Source organism: Rhinatrema bivittatum, chromosome 14 (assembly GCF_901001135.1).
Source record: "Rhinatrema bivittatum chromosome 14, aRhiBiv1.1, whole genome shotgun sequence".
Lineage (NCBI taxonomy): Eukaryota > Metazoa > Chordata > Amphibia > Gymnophiona > Rhinatrematidae > Rhinatrema > Rhinatrema bivittatum.
This window is the reverse complement of record NC_042628.1, coordinates 80,785,379-80,803,881: the sequence shown is the minus strand read 5'-3', so window position 1 is coordinate 80,803,881 and position 18,503 is coordinate 80,785,379. Positions and strand designations below refer to the sequence as shown.

General features: G+C 45.7%; 1 protein-coding gene across 1 annotated transcript in view; it reads right to left on the bottom strand.

Annotated features, from left to right (window-relative positions):
• The window catches only part of NECTIN2 (nectin cell adhesion molecule 2), a 126,189-nt gene that overhangs the window by 53,605 nt on the left and 54,081 nt on the right, over positions 1-18,503 (bottom strand). The window contains 3 exon segments of the mRNA XM_029576033.1: positions 8,683-8,831; positions 9,067-9,184; positions 9,595-9,888. Of these exon segments, the coding sequence (XP_029431893.1) occupies positions 8,683-8,831; positions 9,067-9,184; positions 9,595-9,888 (561 nt within the window).

Below are 18,503 nucleotides of genomic sequence, written 5' to 3'. Positions count from 1 at the left end.
ATGCTTCCTTCTTAACTTATGAGTTATTTCACTTTTCCAGCAAGAGAACGCATCGCATATTTGTTCAAGCACGTCAGCACCCTGCGCAAAGTGAGCACAAGCAAAACCCAGCCACCTTCGAGGTATGAAGCAATGGGGGCAGGACAGAGAATGCGGCCCGAGCAAGACAGACAGGCAAAGCCAGAAGAGGTGTAACCTGAGCCTCAGCAACGGGTTCAGGAAGGTCTCGGGATGTCTTCCAGCTCTGCGGCCAGCAGGAAACACAAAGCTATGTTGTAACAGCTTCAAGCTCTGCTGAATGAGAGCCAGAGCAGCAGCGTGACCCACCTGGCTCTGCCTCTCTCACTCAGTGTTACCTTACACGAAAGGTATCGGCTCCCCATCCCCGAAACTAAGAGGGCTGCTATCGCTCTTTAAAAATCTGTTAGGATTACTAAACTCAAAAACCAAGGTTATGATCTTTTTCAAGTAAAAAAAAAAAAAAAAAAAAAAGAAGGTAGAAGGAGGGAGAAAGATTCAGATATTCGAGTCACTCCGACACGAGACAGGAGACGAGGCAGACGAAGAGGCAACCAAGAAGCTGAGAATTGCACAGATCAGGCTCTTGTACAGCATCTCCAGGTCTCTCTCTGCACATGGGAAAGAGTGACCTGTCAGTCCCGACACACTGACCAGCACAGACCAGAGAGGAAGGATTCTTGGTCTTGGACATCACTTACGCTGCCCCATCCAGCTTCCTCCACACCAGGCTTGTCCGACGTGCGGCCCTCCAAGCCTTTCTACCCGGCCTGCAAATTGGGGGAGAGGAAAAATTCCCTTCCATATCTACCGACCACTAAAGCAACCCCAGATGGGGGTCGCGGCTGCCTTCTGATGGGGGGGGGGGGGGGGGGGGAACCCGCCCATGCATCCTGAGCCACGTGCTGCAACAGGGGCAGGCAGAGAGGCAACATCTCGTCCTCCCATGTCCCACACTTCCTCCTCACCCCCCGCCTGCCGGGTCGAACGCCAGCAAAGGCGATTAAAGGTTTCTTTCGCCTTCCTCTGCCGGCTTCAGGGCCTTTCTGCTATGCTGCGTCCCGCCCCCCCTCTGATGCAACTTCCTGTTGTCACACGGGCGGAAAAAGGCCCCGACACTGGCAGACAGGTGGATTCCCGCCGATGACCGGCCCGGGGATTCGCCACCCAGGAGATACCACGTGGTCTGCCAAGCACAGCTCTGTCACGCCGCGCTCGGCAGACCACGTGACTAGAGCGACCGGCCCACTGGGGGATGCCCAATCCTCCCCTGCTGGCAGAGGAAAGCGAAGAAAACTTAATTGCCTTTGCCACCCATCGACCTGGGACCCAGCAGGCGGGAGGTGAAGGGGTAGAATCGGGAATCTGAGGGTGGAGAGTACGAGGGGAGAGGACAGGGTGTGTGAGCGAGCTGTAGATGTGCTGGACTTCAGAAGGACACACACCCAGCAGCATAAGGTGGGGAACAGAGAGAGAAGAAACTGCCCGATGAGGGAATCAGAGAGAAAAGATTGAGTATGATCAGGTGGAGAGAGAGAGAGAGAGGCATGCACATGCATTGCTGCATGGACAAAGGCGGGAGACAGAGAGAGCGCGAGAGAGAGCGAGAGCGACACACACAGCCTGCCGAGAGGAGCTGCATAAGGAGGGCAGAGGGAGAGAGTTAAAGTCTGCTTTGGTCCATTCCAGCTTTTACAGATAATTGTTGTCAATACTGACAGCAAAAATGGCGGCATCTGAGAGTGGAAGTAGGATGAGTGAAAAAATGTAAAGCCAAGGTCAAAAATCGCATATGGATTACTTTTTCGTCGTGGAACATGTAGGTCAAGTTTTGTGCTTGATTTACCAAACAATTGCTATTCAAAAGGAGTACAAAGACATTACACTACAAAGCCTTAAGTAAATTCGATGCCTCGTTGGTCGACCACGAACTGATCGGATCAACTTGGCTGACGATGCTATGTTTCAACAACAGTCTTGGTTTAAAGTAGCCAGAGTTCCGAAGCAGCAACAACTGTCAGCTTTTTAATAGCAGAAACCATAGCCAAAAGAGGAAAACCATTTGCAGATGGGAATTTGGTTAAGGAATGCTTGCCACTGTTTACGAATCTGGTTTGCCCCGATAAGTCTGTGGTGCAAGATGTCAGCCTCTCTGACTATTGCTAGAAGAGTTGATGGCCTGGCGACAAACATTCAAGAGACTTTGATCAATAGACTTGATGCTTGCGAGTTTTACAGCTTGGCAGTTGATGAGAGCACAGACATAAGTGACACAGCTCAGAGGGCAATATTTCTAAGAGGAGTTACAGAAACATTTTCTGTTGTTGAGAAACTGCTTGATATCTGTGTCCTATGAAGGGCACGACAACAGGAAAGGAGATCTTTCATAAAGTAAAACAGGTAATGGAGAAGTTCAATCTGTGTGAGAACAAGCTGATTGGCATAACAGATGGAGCGCCAGCCATGGCAGGGAAGTGGAACGGATTTGCGACCTTGTTGGAGAAATCAGTGCCACAGGAAGTCATACACCACCGCATCATTCACCAGGAAAACTCGTGCGCCAACAAACTGAAAATAAAGAATGTGATGGAAAAAGTCGTATCTAGTGTCAGCTTCATACAATCCAAATGTCTGAATCACAGGGAGTTTAAATCTTTTCTGGAGGTAGTGGGCTCAGATCATGATGATGTGATTTGCTTCAGCAAAGTTTGATGACTCAGCAGGTCAGGCACGCTATCCAAATTCTGGAGTTTACGTGATGAAATAAAGACATTCATGGCCAACAAAGGGAAGGATATAAGTTTCCTAGATGATAATTTGTGGGTGAGTGACTTGGCATTTCTGGTTGATACGATCAAATATATGGCAGACTTGAACGTGAAACTTCAATGAAAGAATTATCTGCCGCACATATTATATGAACATTCATTGAGAAATTGGAGCTTATTCATTCACAGTTGATTCTGAAGTTGTACACTTGACAGTCTTTCTACGAGACCTACTGACACAGTGCAACATGAGACGTACTCAGAATTAGTTGTCATACTGATTGATGACTTCAAACAAAAGTTTGAGGATTTCAGAAAAAAACCCAAAACAAAACAGTGATGTCATGAAGCTACTGAGTAATCCGTTTCAAACTGATCCGAAAGACTGTGCTGATAAATACCAGATGGAACTCATTGCATTAAGAATGACAGTGATTTGAAGGGCACCTTTACTGAACAGGATCTTCTGAGATTCTACAGGTCTTATGTTTCACCTCACAGGTTCCCCAATCTGTCACAAGATGCCAAGACGTTCATTGCTATGTTTGGTAGCACCTACTGCTGAGAAGTTGTTTTCAAGAAGGAAAAATGCAAATACAAAGTCACAGTCTCTGCTTACAGATGAACATTTAACAGCCTCATTGCGCATTGCAAGCTCTACAATTGGAGCAGACAGACTACTTGTGTAAACAAAAGCAGTGTCAGATTTCCCACTGAACGTGATTAGCTTATGACACGAGAGACTTTGGTTAACTTTTTAGAATCTAAATTTTAGGAGTAGAGTAGACTGTTGGACTACGCTACTTTAAAAACTCTCTCAAGTTGTAGTTTGGTGTTTTTAATAATAGTGATGCTGTTAATCCGGCCTCGCAAGGCCCCCCTCCGAACCAAGAGGTTGGACAAGACTGCTCTGCACCACCACACAGCAGAAAGTCTAAGCATGCATCGCTATACACGTTCCAGGCAAACTTTGCAATGGAGGCTCCACATCAGTGCAACATGCAACAGCCGCAATAAAATCCCCATACGAATCTCTCTCGCTCTCTCTCAACAGCCAGGGCTAACTTTAAAAGTACAATATTGTTCAAATATCCTTAGACAATAGCAGTTAATGTTAATCTGTCCATAAGGCATCTCAAAACTGCTCTTGCTGTGTCCTATATCATCTCAAAATCTTACAGCTGGCTAACATGGACCTGAATTCTGAAAAATACCAAAAAATGCCCAAGATAGACACTGCCACTACATGGAAGGCAACTGCAGAGAACTAGCCTGAGCCGGCTTGCTCTATGGCCACTGACAGGAAAGTAAAAACAGAAAAAAAGGACATTTTTTGATCAAATTATAAACAAAACTGTCAAATTCTCAGAGGAAAAAAACATTTGTTTCCCCAAAACAAAAAAACAAAAAACACCCAACCAACCAGGAAACCAAATCCCAGGCTGTGCCCATAAAGTCAGACCAGAAGCAGATCATTCATTAAAAAACAAAAAACACATTTATTATACAGTGAGAGAAAACAAAAACTGCAACAGTTCAGGAATCAAATTTAGGAAACAGCTCACCCAGGCCCCATCAGGCAGAGACCCCACCCCTAGCAGTGACATTGTTTATATAAAACACGACTAAACAGTAAAAGTGAAAATGCAAGGGAATCCTACACAGAATGCAGGTTCATCAGTAGTGATCAGAGAAGATAATAAATCCCACATTACAGAAAAAAAAGTGAATATTTCAACAAAAATGAACAAACCCTAATAATAAAAACATAACTGAGCTGAGCAGGCAGGTCTGAAGCAGCCTCCCACGCTCCCCAGGAGGGCTGAGCGCCTCAGCGTAGTAAAACCTACACTGCAAGGAATCGCAGGAGATGGGCGAGAAGTGCAGGGTCAAAGAGCACATCATGGAGCCTGAAAATGTCTCTTATGTCCAGCCCGGAGCCCTTTCAGCACAGTATCAGTACCCCCCTCTGTAACCTGTGCAGAGCTGAGGACCAGAAGGAAGCAAACACCAGCCTGAGGCCTGCCACGTTCTCGGTTACTTAGAAACCCTCGTCCTGCTCTCCACGGGATAAAGTGCCGGGTCTTTTCCCCTGGGCACTCTGCCCGAGACGTCACTTTCCATTACTCCTCGGCCTTACAAGGACAGCACTTAACAGCTCTGCATGCCGTTCATGCCCCATATACGGAGGAGACGTTGAACTTCACGGGATTCCAAAATCAGCACAAAAAAATTGCATTTGGGCAGTGAATGACAGCAGCAGAGTTTGTGGCTATCCTCTCTCTCTTCCTGTGCAGTTACACAAACCGTGCTCTGCTGCAGCCATCCAGGAACTGCAGAGGCAACCGTTAGCACTGCTCCATCAGGTCAGCAAATACAGATCGGATACAATAAAAGGACACTTTAAGAACCTATCTGTCCAACTTCCAGGTGCTGCAAGGGGGCAATAAGCAGGCACTGCAGTCTGCTAAATGTACCAGAAGAATTGACTTTAATGCTAGGATTTACACACAAGAGCCAAAAAGCATCTAACCGGAGGCTCAGCGTTAAAACAATGAGCTAAGAAACTCAGCACAAACTTTTCAAACTCCCAATAGTAACCTAATGCATCAGAGTTAGAGCTCAGATTTTAACTTGGGGAACAGGGGAGTTCATGGTGCCTTAAAAAGTCGCTTCCCAATTCTGTTGAAATTAGTCTTAAGAAAGAAAAATGATTCATTTCCCAGACATTTTTGATGACTTTTGTAAAATGTACAGATGCATGGGGGCCTTTCAGCTTGCACCTACTTCCTCCTAACCCCCCCCCCAGCAAAATTCCATACCTCAGAGCCAGAAAATCCTGAGTCTGGGAGGGACACTGCTCAAGCTGCGATTTTATATCACTTTTCTCCCTGCCCTGGGACTCCTCTTGTGTACTCAGATTAATGAGTCTCCTAAAAGGAGCAGGGATCAGGGAATTGTGGCACGGCAGCAGTAGTGAGGAGGCGGTCACAGGAGCAAGACGGAGGGACGGGCAGCGTTCTCCGGTCACCTCGGACCAGGAGTGACGTTTCCAGCGCTACCAAGTTGTGAATTAAGCCAAGCCCCTCTCTACACTGGGATGTAGTAGTTAATGCCTTCATTTGTATGGATTTTCCATGCAAAGGCATTCATTTAAATGCACAGTATTTGAGCAAAAACACTCCTTGCTGCATTGGCAGTAAAATGTTCGCTTAAAAAAAAAAAAGTGTGCAGAGCTGCAAGTAGCAGTGTGTGATCTGCCAAGCCCACCTTACCGCTGGCAACGAGGCAGAGTGGATGGGCCAAATAGTCTACGTTACTGCCACTCTTAACACGTTTCTTTAAAAAATTGGGACAGCGTTTAAGTTGGGGTTTGTGTTACATCCAAGCCTACGTGACTTGGGAAGCACTGGCTCTGTTTTCCTAGCAAATCATTTAATGTGATGGGAAGGCAGAGCACAACTGGAGCGTTTCAGAGCATTTTCTGCAAACAGGAAGAAAAGGAAATAAAAATGTTCCACCGATTTTTTTTTTATTTTTTTTTTTATAAGGAGCGGGGAGTTGCACATCTGCAGAGCTCAGGGATGGTTAGCAACAGGCAGACGCCACTGGTAACACACACAGTTCAGCAAAAGCTGTCCGAGCAGCTCCTTCCAGGCTTATCTACCTGGATGCAGATACTGAACGAGCATCGGTTACTTTCACATCCACACACTCAACCCAACTGTGCTGAGGGAGGTGCTGCTGCCATCAGGACTGTGTTTATTCAGCTCTGGAATATTCTGTCACTGGTGTTAAACAAGGAGGATAGCACAGCCCATGAAAGAAGCAGCACCATTATCTCCTTAAGTTACACCGGTCCCAGGATTTCAGGGACCCCCCCAGCCCCCCCGAGTCATTTTTAATAAAGGTCCCATAGAAATACAAGTTTTACAAAGATCTCAGGCCCACAGTCCAGGCTGCTCTTTTGGGAAAGCAAAAAACTAACCTTCAACAAAGCATCAGCGAGGTCCATAGATCTGCAGACCCGCAGAAGAAAGAGAGCTGTGATTGTGGCGAGGTCACACCGCAGCTCCCTTTCCTCCCTCTATGTCCCTCTCTCCGCATCAGCCCCCCCAACACTTCCCCATAAAGAGAAGTCCGAGAATGTCCAAAGGCAGCGCAGAGATCCCCTGGGCAGAGGCTGGGATTCGATCCGTCGCATAAATAAGTGAAGCTCAGACAGACATCCCCCCTTAGACATAGACTGCCGTCTTGGAGATCATCGAGCCGTCATTCTGAGACTCCATGTCCTCATCCACGTAGGGATCGTCCCCCCGGTAGTGGGAGCTCAGCTGCAACATGGGACCCACTTCATTGAAGCGCTCCTCCTCCTCCTCCTCCGCCAGAAACGCCTGATACTTCTCCTCCTCTGGCTGGGTGTGGGGCAGCTCCTCCCGGGGCAGGCCTGCGGCAGGCGCTTTCAGGGGCTTGTCCGAGTCCTCGTGGTAAGTGAAATCGTGGGATGTGGCACCGTTACCAAAGATCCGAGTCTTGGGGGTATAGGAGTTGTTCTTGGCATCGCTCTTCTTTCTCTTTAGGATGAAGAGGGCAAGGGCACCCAACAACAGAAGCACCAGGATCCCCCCGATTACACCACCAGCGATGGCTCCAGCGTTGCTCTGCTGCTGCATCAGGGCTCGCTCTGGATAAAAGAAATACACGTGTGGACAGATGTAAGAATCACGCACACGTCCTCGCACATCCAAAGCCATGAAGCAGGAGCAGCAACAGCTGGAGCTGCCTGGCTGACCTCTCCCAGCACCCCCTTTTCCCATTACTAGTACCGGCTTAGAAGACCCAGATTCATCTCGGAGATTCTCTGCTAAGAGACGAACTGGAGAAGATTCAAAACCTCACCAAGCCCGCTAGTATCCCAGGCTCGCTACCTGCTGGGGGCCCCATAGGAAAGGCTGACATTTTCATGCTAACGCCACACATGGGATCTCTAAGGAGGTCATCACAGATCAAAGAATCGGAACAGAACCCACGGGACATCTTCAGTGCAAAAGCCCAGTAACAAGCTGGACGCGTCCCCATATTCCTAGCTTCAATGCATGAGGCCGCATTTACTTATGCTAATCTCAGACCCACTCCACTGTACTGGGGAAGGACAAAATAACCTTTTCAAAACGGTCCCTGCTGATCGCAGAGGTCTGTGGCAAAGTAAAATCAAACTATTTTATTTTTGGGTAGTTTATGTATTACACAGGGGAATTACGCTCAGCAACAACAAAAAACAAAACAAAACCTTATAGAAAAAGGAAAACTGAAGATGCTGCTTGCCCTTACATTATTAATCACAAAATCCATCCATGCAATACAGTCCCTATGGTCCTCCTCACTGCCAGCATGCAACAAAGCAGTCTTCATTTATTGCTCTTCAGTGAGCAGCTGCAGACCTCTACAGATAGGCAGATAGAAAATCCACTGCCTGCAGCATTTGCGATGCACTAAATCAGAAGATTGTCTCCAGGGGCAAGTGTCAGGGTAGGAATCCTCAGGGTGCTTCTACACTACCTCTCGCAGGGTTGATGGGAAGACTTCTCAGTCGTGAAACACGTCTACTCAAACGTCTTCCACGTTCTGTGCACACACCTCCGTCGTGAAACACGTCTACTCAAACGTCTTCCACGTTCTGTGCACACACCTCAGTCAGTCTCATCAGGCACTACTACAGCACTAAACAGATATTGAAATGAGAACAAGCATGGCGGTCCAGCTCTCCACGTGTAGCTACTCAGAGGTTAGAAGGTCAGTCTCTTACAGAGAATGATCCCGTACAGCGGCAGAGGGGTAAGTGTGATAGCTACTGAACTCTCCCCACGTAATGCAGCAAGTGAAGAGGGCATCTTACCTCGGATCAGAACACTCAGCTGCCTGAAGTTGGTCCCCACTGCATTCGATACTTTGCAGATAAAAGTTATGTTCACCCGATGGTCCACTGGCTTCACCACCAAGAGGTTGTTGATGACTTCCACCGTATCGGGCAGAGACCCGTTAGAGCTACAATCAAACAGACATGAGAATAAGACCACAGCAGAGACTGCCTTGGAAAGCACTGCCTGTCATGAACAACCTGTGCATAGGGAGACCGTTACTGCCAGAAAATGTCAGGATCTATACAAATGTTACAGAAATATTCACATTAAAGCAGCATCACAGGACACATCCACCATAAACTCAGGGCTACCTATATTGCCTGCTGCATGGCCTCAAGGACTGCAAGACTTGCACTTACCTTGTCCACTCAAAGCTTGTTGGCGATGGGTTTCCCTTAGCTGTGCACTTGAGGTCTGCCTGACTCCGGCTGATGTACCAATTGTTATCATATCCCTCGATAGTCACCTCTGGGGGATCTACATATAAAATGATAGAATCAACATCTATCGTTCTGCAGGGAACAATTTGTTCCAGTCTCCACATTGGAGAAGTACTGACACTGAACTGACAGAACCCCTGGAAGGAGGAGAAGTACCGAGATTGAACAGACAGAGCCCCTGGAAGGAGGAGAAGTACCGAGACCGAACGGACAGAGCCCCTGGAAGGAGGAGAAGTACCGAGACCGAACGGACAGAGCCCCTGGAAGGAGGAGAAGTACCGAGACCGAACGGACAGAGCCGCTGGAAGGAGGAGAAGTACCGAGACCGAACGGACAGAGCCGCTGGAAGGAGGAGAAGTACCGAGACCGAACGGACAGAGCCGCTGGAAGGAGGAGAAGTACCGAGACCGAACGGATAGAACCACTGGAAGGAGGAGAAGTACTTACACTGAACGGATAGAACCACTGGAATGCTGACAGGCTCCTTGCTTGCTTTGTGCTTGATGACACAGGTGACCATTTTCCCATCAGCTTGACTCGTAGGAACAGTCTTAAACTGGCTGGTGACTGTGATTGTGCCATCAGTGTTGTTGCTCTGTGTGGTAGTAACATTGCCAGAAAGGCTTGACTGCCATGTTATTTCAGATGGAGGCCTCCCGTTAGCAGAGATGCAAGTGGCTACTGTGCTCTCTGTTTCATTGGCTATAACTGGAACAGCTTGGGCACTGTTTTGAGGTTCAGCTGTAAAAGTGATAAAAAGTAGCATCATCAGAATGTGTTAGTACATGAAAATGTTCTAAGTTTATTCTTCAAAAGCTAGAACAGACTGGGTTTAAACAGGTCTTAGCTTACACTGAATGACATCTTATTGATGCATAAAAGCCACCCTGGACTAATACCACAGAAAAATCCCACAAACAGGAATGGAAGAGCAGCGGATTTCAGTTTTCAGACTGTGTTTGTGAGCAGCTAACAATAGGGCCAAATGGGATTTTAAAAGGGAATTTCTAGCAGTGCCACTATTTTATCTTATCCATCGCTCCTTAGAGCCAGGAGTGTCTCCAAAATACAGGGGACAGGCAGATATGATTTCTCTTCTCAAAAGCATATGCAAGGAGGAGTCCCAAAACTACAAGCAGGTTACTATGATCTTGGCTATGAGTAAATTAATGGAATCTCTGCTGAAGCAGAGCATGGGGTGGTTTTTGGAATTCAATAAGAACATAAGATATGCCTTACTGGGTCAGACCAAGGGTCTATCAAGCCCAGTATCCTGTTTCCAACAGTGGCCAATCCAAGTCACAAGTACTTGGTGTCCCATCTCATCCTGCTGCTGCCACCATGCTGGTGTCTCATCTCATCTCATCCTCCTGCTGCCTCCATGTTGCTGTGTCTTCTCCTGGGCCTCTTGCCTCTATGCTGCTTTGTCTTCTCCTGGGCCTTCTGCTGTCATGCTCCACTCTTTGGTCCTGATCTTGCTTACTTCCTATTTAACTCTGCTGCTGTGGCCCTTAGGCTGTACTCCCTTTGAGTGCACTCTTTCAACATGGACTGTCTGAACCTCTCTCTTGCCATCACATATTTATGCTACGGTAGTATCAGCTCTAAACATTAGAACTTTACTGAAACTATTGGTTGCAACTTCTGCTTTCTATATTCTTTGCTGATGATTGTGCAAAAGGATACAATGCTAATACTGTATATGTAATGTTGCCATTTCTAACAATGTATAAGAACATAAGAAATTGCCATGCTGGGTCAGACCAAGGGTCCATCAAGCCCAGCATCCTGTTTCCAACAGAGGCCAATCCAGGCCACAAGAATCAACACTAAGAAGATCCCATGCTACTGATGCAATTAATAGCAGTGGCTATTCCCTAAATAAACTTGATTAATAGCCGTTAATGGACTTCTCCTCCAAGAACTTATCCAAACTTTTTTTGAACCCAGCTACACTAACTGCACTAACCACATCCTCTGGCAACAAATTCCAGAGCGTTATTGTGCGTTGACTGAAAACGAATTTTCTCCGATTAGTCTTAAATGTGCTACTTGCTAACTTCATGGAGTGCCCCCTAGTCCTTCTATTATTCGAAAGTGTAAATACCCGAGTCACATCTACTCATTCAAGACAAACACCTCTGTCATATCACCCCTCTTCTGTCTCTTCTCCAAGCTGAAAAGTCCTAACCTCTTTAGTCTTTCCTCATAGGGGAGCTGTTCCATTCCCCTTGTCATTTTCATTGCCCTTCTCTGTACCTTCTCCATCGCAATTATATCATTTTTGAGATGGGGCAACCAGAATTGTACACAGTATTCAAGGTGTGGTCTCACCATGGAGCAATATAGAGGCATTATGACATTTTCCGTTTTATTAACCATTCCCTTCCTAATAATTCATAACATTCTGTTTGTTTTTTTTGACTGCTGCAGCACACTGAGCTGACTATTTCAATGCGTTATCCACTATGACACCTAGATCTCTTTCCTGGGTGGTAGCTCCTAAAATGGAACCTAACATCGTGCAACTACAGCAAGGGTTATTTTTCCCTATATGCAACACCTTGGATTACAGAATTTGAAACTGCTTTTTTTTTCAATCAGAGATAGATTTTGTCAGAGAAACTTGATCAATTTCTTTGATGGGGAAATTTGAAAATTCAATGAGGAGAGGGTGCCAGATGTCATGGGATAGGAGGCAATGTCCTACTGGGGATTGGGAATTGGTTAAAAGATCGAAAACAGAGGAGGGATAAGTGGTCAATTTTTTCATTGGTGAAAGGTGAATAATGGAGTGCACCAGGATCTTTACTCAGACCACTGCTGTTTACCATTTATAAAAGACCTTAAAATGGGAAGTAGAGTGAGATTATCTAATTTACCAATGATACAATATTATTCAAAGTTGTTAAATCAAAAGAGAGGGTTATGAGAAATTGCAAGAGAAGCTTGCAAGACTGGGCAACCAAATGGCAGATGACAGTTATTGTGGAAAAGTGTAAAATGATGCACCTAGGGAAGAGTAACCCAAATTGTAGCTATATAATGCAAGGTTCCACTCAGTCACCACTCAGCAAAAAATCTAGGCTTCACTGTGGATATGTTTCAATCCTCTGCTTAGTGTGTGGTGGTGCCAAGAAAGCAAATAGAATGCTAGGAATTATGAGGAAAAGAATGGAGAATAAGACAGATCATAATGTTTGAATCGCTCCATAGTGCAACTGAACCTTGAGTTATATGTAGTTCTAGCCACCATTTCTCAAAAAAGATATAGCAGAAAAGATACAGAGAAGGGCAACCAAAATGATAAAGGGGGATGGAAAGATTCCCCAGTGAGGAAAAGATAGAGAGGTTAGGGCTCTTCAGCTTGGAGAAGAGATGGCTAAAGCAAGATATGATAGACAAGAGGTCTATAAAATAATAGAGTGAAGTAAAATGGGTAAACACGAATTGGGTTTTTATTCTTTTAAAAAAGTATGAAGACTAGGGAACATTCAATGAAGTTACTAAATGAGAAATAACTTAATTTTCCTTAATATAGACAGATGGGCTCAGGACCAGTGGGTTATGCACCTCTACCAGCAGATGAGACGGAACACACTGACGTCACAGTATATTTACTCCTGCAGTGAAATCAGCCTGCCAGTATTCTCTTCAAAAGTAACTGTAGACAGACTAGCAATCAAACTTGATTAAATACAGATAACCATGTCCATACTCAACCAACATGAAAGTCTGAGCTCAGACAAGAAACAGAAATGACAGCAGAAAAAGACCAAATGGTCCATCCAGTCTGCCCAGCAAGCTTATGGTAGTTTCTGCTGAGCTATACAAGTCACCCCCATACTTATCAGTTTCCCAGACCAAAGTCAGGACCCTTGTTTGTTGCGTTGAGACCAATTCCCTGTTACTTCCTGCCGTTGAAGCAGAGAGCAATGATGGAGTTGCATCAACAGTATGAAGACTTATTGGTTGTGTGTGGTAACCACCACACCAGCAAGTTACACCCATGCACTCATTTCTTCATTTCCATCCTCTAACCTTTAGAGATCTACAGTGTTTATATCCCATGCCTCTAGGAAATCTACTGTTTTTGTCTTCACCTTCTCCTCCAGAAGAGCATTCCAGGCATCCACCACCCTCTCTGTGAAGAAATATTTCCTGACATGGTTCTGAGTCATGCTCCCTATATAGTTTAATTTTGTGACCCCCTAATTCTACTGATTTCTTTCCAACGGAAAAAGGTTCGTTGTTGATTGTGCATCATTAAAACATACCTTCAGATACCTGAAAGGTATATCTCCCCTGCACCTCCTCTCCTCCAGAGTATACATATTTAGGTCTTTCAAACTCTCCTCATAAGTCATTTGATGGAGGCCACCCACTATTTTGGTTGCCTTTCACTGGACCACCTCCATTCTGTCCCTTTTGAGATACGGTCTCCAGAACTGAACACAGTACTCCAGGTGAGGCCTCATCAAGGACCTGGTACAAGGGGATTATCACCTTTTTCTTACTAGTTATTCCTCTCTATGCAGCCCAGCCTTCTTATGGCTTTAGCTATCACCTTGTCACTTAGCATCTATCAACATGAAGACCGTGAAGCAATCACCCTAAGGTCCCTCTCTTGCTCCGTGCATAACAGCCCTTCACGCCCATATCATACAACTCTTGGATTACTGCACCCCAGATGCATGACTCTGCACTTTTTGGCATTGAATCCCAGCTGCCATATCTTCAACCACTGTTCAAGCTTCTTTAAATCATGACTCATTCTCTCTACTCCTTCTGGTATATCCATGCTGTTGCAGATCTTAGTATCATCTGCAAATAGACAAATTTTACCTTCTATCCCCTTCTACAATGTCGCTCAAAGATACTGAACAGAACCAGTCCAACACTGATCCTTGTGGCACTCTGCTTAACACTGCTCTCTTCAGAGTACGTTCCATTTACCATCACATGCCATCTTCTATCAACCAGTTTGTAATCCACACCACCACCTTGGCACTCACTCACAAGTCTCCTATGTGGGACTGTATCAAAAGCTTTGCTGAAACCCAAAGTAGATCACATCAAGTGCTCTTCCTCAATCCAGTTCTTTAGTTACCCAATCAAAAAGCTCAGATTTGTCTGACAGGACCTTCCCCTAGTGAATCTATGTTTCCTCAGGTCCAGCAATCCTCCTGACTGTAGATAGTACACTATCCTTTCCTTCAGCAGAGTCTCCATTAATTTTCCCAACACAGAGATGAGGCTAACCGTCCTGTAGTTTTCAGCTTCATCTCTGCTACCACTCTTGTGGAGCGTGACCACCACCGCTCTTCTCCAATCACTTGGCACCACTCCCGTTTCTAGGGATCTATTGAACAGGTCACGCAGCAGACCTGCCAGCACATCTGAGCTCCCTCAATATCTTGGGATGAACCTCATCTATTCCAATGGCCTTGTCCACTTGCAGTTTTCCTACCTCTTTCCATACATTCTCTTCTGTAAATGGAGTTTCATCTACCCCATCTCCACCTATGGTCCTTCTCCAGGGTCTTCTTCAGTGAACACCAAACTGAAGTATTTGTTTAATATTTCTGCCGTTTCTTCATCTCTCTCCACACATTGATCATTGTCACCTTTCAATTTCACTATAGCACTTCAGACTTTTCTCCTTTCTCCAATAATTCTGAAAGATATTTTGTCACCTCTTTTTACATCTTTGGCAATCCTTTCTTCCGCCTGACTTTTAGCTTTCTTGATTTCCTTAGTCTCCCTCAGTTTCACCAGAAATACATTAACAATAGTCTAGGGACTGGAGTAACACCAGTAACTCCTGGAACACGTAGCCAAACTAAACGATAAGATCCTATTAGATATCACCTCCAATCAATCAATCTAAACACCTAATTGCGCTAGATGTGAGAGACCTAGGTGTAATTTTAGATAGCAAATTGAGTCTAAAAAAATTCATAAACACAACAATGAAGGACTATTATAAACTACATGTACTAAAAAAATTAAGGCCCCTCCTACATCACAAGGACTTCAGAACTGTCCTGTAAGCAATAATATTCTCTAAAGTGGATTACTGCAACATTATACTATTAGGCCGCCCAGCCGCAACTCTCAAATCCCTTCAACTATTACAAAATGCCGCCGCCAGAGTCCTTACAAATACCTGAAGAAACCAACATATCACGCCTATTCTAAAAGACCTCCACTGGCTTCCCATTCACCTCAGAATACTCTTTAAGAGTCTAACCTTAATACACAAGACTCTACATAATCAAAAATGTGCAATGGCACATTCTCAAAACCCCAAAAAGAACCACCAGATCCTCGCCAATACCCTCATCTCTACCCGTGAACGAGCACTATCTCTTGCTGGTCCTTCCATCTGGAACCAATGCCCCAAGAACTAAGACTAGAGCCCAACACAGAAAATTAAAAAAAAAAAAAAAAAATTGAAAACCTGGCTGTTTAAGCAAGCCTTTTCATAACAACCTTCCACACCGACAATCAAGCCCTGAAGCTCGAATATAGTTATACAAGTTTTTGTTTCTCACCAATATTACTATTGTATGTGTTAAAATTTTGCCATTAGTTGAACCTCTCTCCATTCTACTTCCTGTAACTTAACTGTCCTGAACTCTTGAGATGTTTAAGTTTTGAGTTGTAACTTCTTATCTTATACTAATTTCATGTTTTTCTAGTTGTTTCATTATAAACCAATTTAATGTGCAAATGAACGTCTGTATAGAAAAGCCATAAATAAATCCTTGGTGATGACAATTTGAGAAGGAAGACTCCGGAAAGAAATCCCCCCATTCCAGATTAGAGAGTACACACCACCAGGTCAAAGAGTCCCGGAGAGATGGGGTGACTTGGATGCAATCCTGCAGGTTCTGCGTAGCCTGGCACCACTGCGACATCTCTGTCCATTGGGCTCTGTGCATGTGAAAAAGTGCCAAGGGAATGACATCGACAGTTGTGGCCCAACAACCTCAACATGTGCTGCCTGCTCCCCTGGATCTCTACAGCTAGGGATGCCAGGGTGGTGGCCCCTGAATGAGGCTGAGTCATGTCTAGCAAGGCTCCTATAAAGTCCAACTGAGGTGAAGGAATGAGATGGGACTTCAAGTAGTTGATGACAAACCCTAGTGACTCTAACACCTGAATGGTCAAGCGCAAGGATCAAATGGCCCCCCACTTGAAATGTGTTTCGGACCAGCCAATTGTTTAGATAGGGGACTGATGCTAGCCCAAATGACAACACTGTACATGAAGTACAGGTTTCCCTACCATGAATCGGAGATATTTCCTGTGAGTTGGGAAGATCTCAACATGGATGTATGCGTCCTTCAGATTGAGGGAGCATAGCTAGTCTCCGTTTTGTAGAAGGGGGATTAAGGTGCCCAGGGAAACCATCTTGACTTTTCTTTTTTAGAAATTTGTTCAAGGCCCTTGGGTCTAGGATGGGACAGAGTCATCCGGTTCTCTTCAGAAATCAGGAAATACCTGGAGTAGAAGCCCTACCCTCTCTGCCTTGGTGGAACAGGCTCTACAGTCTTGGTCATTAAGAGCTCCACAAGCAGTAGCTCCTGATGTGCTACCAGCCCATAAAATGAGCACGGAGGGCAATTTGGCGGGACACCCAATAAGTTTAATTGGTATCCTTGATGGATGTTGGACAGAACCCACTGGTCTGAGGTTATACTGGTCACCGGCAACTGGCTTATGCTCCCTCCGTACCAGGAGTTGACAGAGGTGCCGGCTGGGGCTTGGGAGATCTCTGCTGCCTAAGGCAGCAGTGGGAGCAACACATGCTGCTGATGGGAGCGAAGGGACGGAGGACAGTACTTCCTCTGGCAATAGAAAACTCCTCTGCCCCTGCCTCACCAATCTCCTGGAGCAGGAGGAAGATGGGTCAGGAGTGCCGGCAGAGAGCAGTTGGAGGGTCTCATGGTGATCCTGCAACTAGGCCAACACGACTCTCACCTATTTCCAAAGCGATCCTCCCCAGTACACAGCATGCTAATAAGCCATTCCTGAACCTCTGGACAGATGTCTGAGGCACGCAGCCATGCCATTCTGTGGGTGCCGATTCCCACTGCAGAGGTCCTCATTGCCATTCTGAAAACATCGTAGGTCAAAACGGACCTCGTGTTTTCCGAATTTCAGACCCTTTCGCACAGCGACAGGAGGGAGTCCAGCTGCTGAAGCAATCGCTTGGCTACCTCCTTCACCTGCTTCCAGAGATCCTGCGAGTATTGGCTCATGTAGAGTTAATAAGAAACAATGCGGGCAACAAGCATGGCCACCTTAAAACACTTTCCTCCCAAGAGCATCCATTGCCCTGAGGTCCTTCCCCAGAGGCTGAGAGGAATGGGTCAGAGTATGCGTGGCCCTCTTGGGAGCGGATTCTATGACAGATTTGAGGGGCAGCTGATGCTTATCAAATCCAGTAGCCTTCTGGATGAGATAGACCCTGCCCGCCTTCCTGTTAATGGGAAGTATTCACATATCCTCAGCAACAGCTCCATAAGGATATCGTGCACCGGGACCACAACGATTTACCAATGATGGTACAAAGCTGCCCTGAAACATTGAAGAAATTGTTTAAAGCCTCTGGTTTGCTTATCCATGATTGGACGGGGGAAGGAGATGACTGCAAGCAGTCAATGCCCCTTGGTACACCAGAGCTGGTGCACTGCCCAGGCATGACAATGAACAGAAAAAAGCTTACAAAAAACCTACCTACAGATACAAGGGATAGGAAGACCCCCTAGCGCCACTTAAGGAACGACTCATGTCTGGATTAGGACTGGTAAAAATCCTCAGAAGCAAGGAGCATGAAGATCTATGACCAGTGGGCTCCATAGAAAAGCAAGGACTAAGGAGTCCCTGCTTGGGCATATGGTATCATGCCAGCCAGCACATACTTGGTAGAGTACAGTCAAATTTGTAGAAATTTTGACCAAGTTCTGGGCCAGGCTCCATTGGATGATTTATTTTTTTTATTTATTTAAGGTTTTTATATACCGGCAATCATGAGCACATATCTTGCTGGTTTACATGGAACGGGAGTGCATTAAATACAACAACTAGAACTGTGGTGATCGAAGGAGCAGTTACAAATAACAAGGGTAGCAGAACTTGGATAAGAAGGAAGAAATGTGAGGACTATCCTCTCAGGAGTCATGCACTTGTGTTGCAAAACCAAGGGAGCAGTCCACTATAGGGGGTGAAGTTCTATGCGCAAAACAAGAGCAGGATCTGGGGGTGTTCATATAGCAGAGTTGATTAACTGTAACAGGTGTTCTCCCAGGACTGCAGGATGTAGTCCTCACATATGGGTGATGTCA